The 6,064-nt window shown below is 35.2% G+C and overlaps 1 protein-coding gene across 1 annotated transcript; it reads right to left on the bottom strand.

The window, feature by feature from the left end:
• Positions 1 to 3,258: 3,258 nt before the first annotated feature.
• Positions 3,259 to 5,023, bottom strand: LOC121725705 (pyruvate kinase-like). Its single transcript, XM_042112769.1, has one exon. The coding sequence runs from the start codon at positions 4,941 to 4,943 to the stop codon at positions 3,264 to 3,266; it is 1,680 nt and encodes a 559-aa protein (XP_041968703.1). The 5' UTR covers positions 4,944 to 5,023; the 3' UTR covers positions 3,259 to 3,263.
• Between the last annotated feature and the right edge of the window lie 1,041 nt (positions 5,024 to 6,064).

Genomic DNA, 6,064 nt, shown 5'->3' with positions numbered 1-6,064 from the left:
AAATTTAAATACTTAAATTAATAAATTAATTTCAGGTTATAAAACTGAAAAGTTCTAAGTTTTTATGAAGTACGCTTTGTTAAAAATAAATTATCCATATACTTACTTATGTTTTGGTTTCTTATTTATATGATGATCAAGGAAGAACTTACAAATTATTGTATTTTATTGTGAAGTTAAACTCAAATACCAATTATATCCCTACATATCAACAAATTACAAAATTATTTTTTACCAGATTTCTGTAATAGCTGTTTTACTATGTCGTTTTTTTCACAGGCCACAGCTGCTGCCGCCTTAGTTTTTGAAACCAATTTGAAACAAAAAAAGAAAATTCAACCGCGAACGGTGAACCATTGGTGAACATGGAATTAAAATGTACTAGTACCACAGAATACAGATTATTGGAACCCATGGTCTGTCACGTCCGTCAACTGTCTAACTTCTTGTTCTTCTTTTTTTTAATAATATGGCGCTCAGCTTTTAAACCATGGCCAGTGTCAAGTTAAATATGGCGGGAAAAAAAGAGTCGTTTTTATATTATAAGTTTATGGTTTTTCCAGATGCTCGTCAAGTCGAAAGTCTAGTAAAAGTCTAAAAAAGTAGTCGGTAAAGTCAACGAGTCAAGTCAGATGTTTTAGTTTACTAAAACTTTCGATGGAGTTTTGGAGGAAACACAAAATGGCACGTTTCTTGAAGTTGTATCACTTGTGCACGACATCGAATATATTTTAAATGGTTAATATTCTACCAATATTACACATTATAAACCGTAATAACACAATTTTAGGAAAATAATACAAAAACACAACGTCACTCTCGTATTCCCAGCAAAACTCATTCTTTTTCTTTTATTTACGGCAAACCATGGCTTTTTGCTACATTCTGCCAGTGTCTGGTATTGAAATAAAAAAATATTTGTGTCTGACTGTCATGCACAGATTAAGGATATCTCAAATCAATGTCAGTGTCAATTTAGTTCATATTTTTTATTGGATGAGACGGCATTAGACCATCGGTTGTGGTTTGTGGTCAGTACCAAGTTGCTTGTGCGTCAGTTTGTTCATATGTTTGTCACCTGGGCTCAGGCTGTATCTCAAGAACCACGATACCTAGAAAGGACATTGGGCAGATTGGGACAGTATATATTATAAGTCTATGATTGGAACCATCCTCCAATAGCAAAAAGGATTCATTAGAAACAACAATCACTATGACCACCTTGTTCTAACATGGTTCTAACCAATGAGTTTCTAAAATACTAGAGTAGCAATGTCTTACAAAAGATTCTCAGAAATGCGTAACAACTTTTTTGTTCTAAAGACAATGTCAAGTCATATATTCGTTATGTCATTATATATGTGAGATATGCCTGCAGGCATCTTCGAAGTGGCAACGCGTTGCTACCGTAAACTTCCAATCTAGTTACGTTAGTAACATATAATATCATTGGTTCTAACCATAGACATAATATATATGGTTGTAACAACTGTCCATTTGAGGTTTGGAGTTATGAGACTTTTTATCGCATAAGAAAAATATAATACTTATATTAAACTTAAGAAATGCTTACAAATACTTACAAACTTGCTTACACGAAAAATGACAAGCAAATAATTCAAGAAATTATGTATGGGGGCGCAGCTCCCCGCCAAAACAAAAACAAACATAATAGGCCAAGTGCGAGTCGGACTCGCGCACGAAGGGTTCCGTACCATTATAGAGCAAAATTAGGCCAAAAATTGTGTTTTATGTATGGGAGCCCCCTTAATTTTTTATTTTATTTTAATATTATTATTAAATATATTTGAGAAGAAATCAGATAAGTACCTAATTTTCCTCTATGGTTACCTACCTGTTGCCATTATTGACATAGAGCAAAAAAGGCCAAAAAAATCACATTTGTTGTATGAGAGCCCCGCTTAAATATAAATTTTATTTTGTTTTTAGTATTTGTTGTTATAGCGGCAACAGATATACACAATTTGTGAAAATTTCAGATTTATCAAAATTTAGGGGGGCTTCCATACAAAAAACACAATTTTTGGCCTAATTTTGCTCTATAATGGTACGGAACCCTACGTGCGAGTCCGACTCGCACTTGGCCGATTATTTCTAATTCTTGAAATCTATACTTTATAGTATTATAAAGCGGAAGTTTGTTAGTTTGTTTGTTTGTTTGAACGCGCTAATCTCAGAATCTACTAGTCGAATTTAATAAATTCTTTCAGTGTTAGATAGCCCATTTATCGAGGAAGGCTATAGGCTATATTTTATTACGCTGAGACTAATAGGAGCGAAGAAATAGAGGAAAGTGTGGAAGAAACGGGGGGAAGTTATTTGAAAGGGCATATTTGAACGTGCTCATCTTAGGAACTACTGGTCCGATTTAAAAAATTCTTTCAATGTTAGATAGCCCATTTATTGAGGAAGGCTATATGCTATATTTTATCATGCTAAGACTAATAAAAGCTAAGAAATAGAGGAAAGTGTGGAAAAAACGGGGGAAATTATTTAAAGGAGCTCCAGTAGTTCGTGAGATAAGCCTATCTCACGAACTACTGGAGCAATGTTTCTGTTATTTGGCACAGATAAGAAGTAGATCACGTTAAGGATCATAGACTATTTTTCGTGGACTAATTTGTCTGTGAAATAATATCTAATTTACGCGGGCGAAGCCGCGCGGAACGTTATATTTCGCGTGGTCACGACATCACGCGTAAACGGCTGGACCCATTTTGCTGAAAGGTATAAAGATACTTTGAGTTCCTAGGATACATTTTGTCCCGTAAAAATGTACGGTTACTGCACAATATACTTTTATGATTTGCGCTTTATTCAATCTATTTTGATGGAATTTGGTATGGAGATACTTTGAGTCTCGGGAAAGGACAAGGAATACTAATTTTGTCCCGGAAAATGTACGGTGTATTATTGCCTAAACTATTTAATCTATTTTGATGAAATTTGGCATGGAGATTGGAGATACTAAATTATTTGAATCTGGGACAAGGAATGTTTTTGTCCCGGATAAATGTGCGGTTCCCACATAATATACTTTTCTGATTTGCGCATAAACGATTCAATCGATGTACAGGAACAACTATAAACTAAAGTCCACGCGGACGAAGTCGCGGGCAACAGCTAGTTTAATATAATTTATGAAAAGTATTTACTTATTATAATCAAAATATGCCTGCTGGCTTAATGCTCTAAGAATAAAATATAATAAAACCACAATTTACTAATAAAAAAACTTTGTTCTATTCCAAAAAAAATGTATCTTTTGCACTCGCATACAAAAGTTTGATAGAGTCGCAATAGCCTGCTCCCCTACGAGATCCAGTTACCAATACATATGGATCACCGGCACACAATATACGTTTGGATTTACAATAATCAAGGGCAGCGCTTATGCGCGATTCTACTTCCATCGCCCAAGAAGGCTTTGGGGCCTCGTAATAATGTAGTGGTTGTACTCCTTTCCAAAACCGTAATTGCCTTGCCGTATGACATGCTCTGGTGATAGCTACTATTACACAATTTGGTCTTAAATGTGAAATAATTTTTGCTGTACGTCCTGAAGAGGTGAGACATATTATAGCAGACGCTTTTGAATAAGCTGCTAAGTCAACAGCACTTAGACCAATTAGTTTCGCAGGTCCACCGAGATTATTTGCACCACTTTTTAATTTACCTAAGGGCTCCGACACTCTCTCTGCATTTTTGCATATAACGCAGGCAGCAGTTAGGCAATGTTCGGCTATTCGAATATCATTAAATGAAGAAACGTGCTTTTTTAATGGAAAATCGTAGTGAAGCTCAAAACTAAGAACATCAGCACCATCCAAAATTAAATTAGCAATATCGGTAACGCACAGGGTAGGGACTTGTTCGTTTATAACGGCTTTAAATATGCAAGGCTTGCCAATGTTATTACACTTTGCTAATATTACTTTTTGAGCAATAAATATTTTTTCAACAGGTAAATCATTACACAACACAAACCGATCAACATAAACTCCATCTGCTTCTAATAAAATTGTGTCAAAGTTATCGTACCCCGTTAGGGAGTCAATTGAAGCATAAACAAGAATATGTTTTCCATTATCAGAAAGAACGTCCCTAACGCATCGCATATCTTCTATTTCCTTGACGTTAGGGACTATTATTGCATCAATATCTGCTGAGACTGCCCAATTTATTTGAGCCTTGATATTATCAAATGATTGTGATGGGGTATGATTATTACATAAAGATTCAGTACTAGAAATTCTTTTATGACTCTCTACTTCGTTAGGTACTTTATAGATCCGTGCGGTCATTTTAGAACCAATTATACCACCTTTTGTAACTGTGCAATTAACCGAATCCTCCCCAATATCAGTGATGGCTAATTTAATTTGCCCTGACCTTAAGCTATCAATGTAAATGCCATCACCACATTGTAAATCAGTTAAATGATTATAATCTATAAACAAACATTCTACTGTGCCGCAATCTTGCCAACTTGAATCCGTAGTTAATTTTATAGATTCATTAACGATCAGTTCAATTATATTTTTTGGTCCTCCTTTAAGATTACCTGTCACAATATCAGGCCCTTTCACATCTACTATCAAAGCCAGTGGATAGACATAATCTAGTTCAATACTGTAATTAATAACCGCCTGTCTTATACTTTGTATCAGTTGTGAACAAGCGTCAGGTTCGTGATCTTTTAGATTTAATCTAGCCACAGTCATCCCTGATGCGATTAATCTTTGTATTGTACTTGGATCTCGATTGCATTCGCCTATTTCACACATCATGCCAGTTTGAAGTTCATTTCGAGGATTTTGGTGTATATCGATTCTACTATAATGGTCACAAAAAGAATTTCCTTTCTCAACGTTAAGATCCTGAGGAAGTGCCGATAATGGAATATGCCACGGCAACGCCATAACAATTTTTAACTTTTAAAACAGTATCCCCAAATGAGCAATATTCGTAAACTTGTAAAAAAATAAAATATAGAAATGAAATAAACTTCAAAACGGCTCGCCCTTTTTTTATTTCAAAATATGTATTTTGATATGTATGTCATTCTTTAATGTCATTTTTCTATCCCTACCATAAAGTTAATATAGGTTAGGGTCAATTTATACTAGCGAATTCGCTTCGATGCGCCCGACCAACGCTGATTGGCCTACCCTAGCAGAAGTAATGTACATGCGTTACGCTCTGGAGTTAAGGTTGAATTTTCTGTGTTCAATTTTTGGGAATTTGCTTCGCTTTGACTCTGCGCTAGTATAAATTGACCCTTACTCAGGCAATAATTACGGCAATAATTGCTCGGCGACATGAATGGAGCGATCTGGAGCAATTAGTGGAGCAATATGGATTATGGAGCGATTTATTTCACATCGCTCAATGTCATATCGCTCAAATATTCGATGGCCACATCACTCAATATATATAGTACTAGCTGTTGCCCGCGACTTCGTCCGCGTGGACTTCAGTTTATAGCGCGCGGTGTCAACAAAATTGGCGTCAAAAGCTTTTTAAAACCCTGGTACACCTTAAATCAAAATACCCAAAACAGCCGTGTAGTGTGCACATAATATGATTTTTTTTACTTAATTAAACTTTTTTATACCAAATTTTAAAGCTTATTTAGCGTTACACAACTTAGCTGCATAATGCATTACACAACCTTAGCTTTGCCCAATGCCCATAAACTATTTAGTATTTATTATTGGTAGACTGTTTCTGATATCTATGTTGGTAGGTGAGTTATTTATAACATGTACTAGCTGTTGCCCGCGACTTCGTCCGCGTGGACTTCAGTTTATAGCGCGCGATGTCCACAAAATTGGTGTCAAAAGCTTTTATAAAAAAACCCTGGTACTCCTTAAATCAATACAGCTGTGCAGTGTGCACACAATAAGTACTTAATTTTTTTATATTAAACTTTATATTTTATGCCAAATTTCAAAGCTTATTTAACCCCCCAATTACACAACTTTACCCATAAACTATTTATCATTGATAGGTTTAGCCCCAATTTCACCAACGTCTGTTA

The sequence above is a fragment of the Aricia agestis genome, chromosome 1 (assembly GCF_905147365.1).
Source record: "Aricia agestis chromosome 1, ilAriAges1.1, whole genome shotgun sequence".
In the NCBI taxonomy this organism is placed as follows: domain Eukaryota; kingdom Metazoa; phylum Arthropoda; class Insecta; order Lepidoptera; family Lycaenidae; genus Aricia; species Aricia agestis.
The sequence above is the reverse complement of the archived record's forward strand: the minus strand, read 5'-3'. Positions and strand labels throughout refer to the sequence as shown.

Coding starts and splice junctions, on each gene's coding strand:
- LOC121725705 (XM_042112769.1), bottom strand. CDS start 4,943: ATGGCGTTGCCGTGGCATATTCCATTATCGGCACTTCCTCAGGATCTT.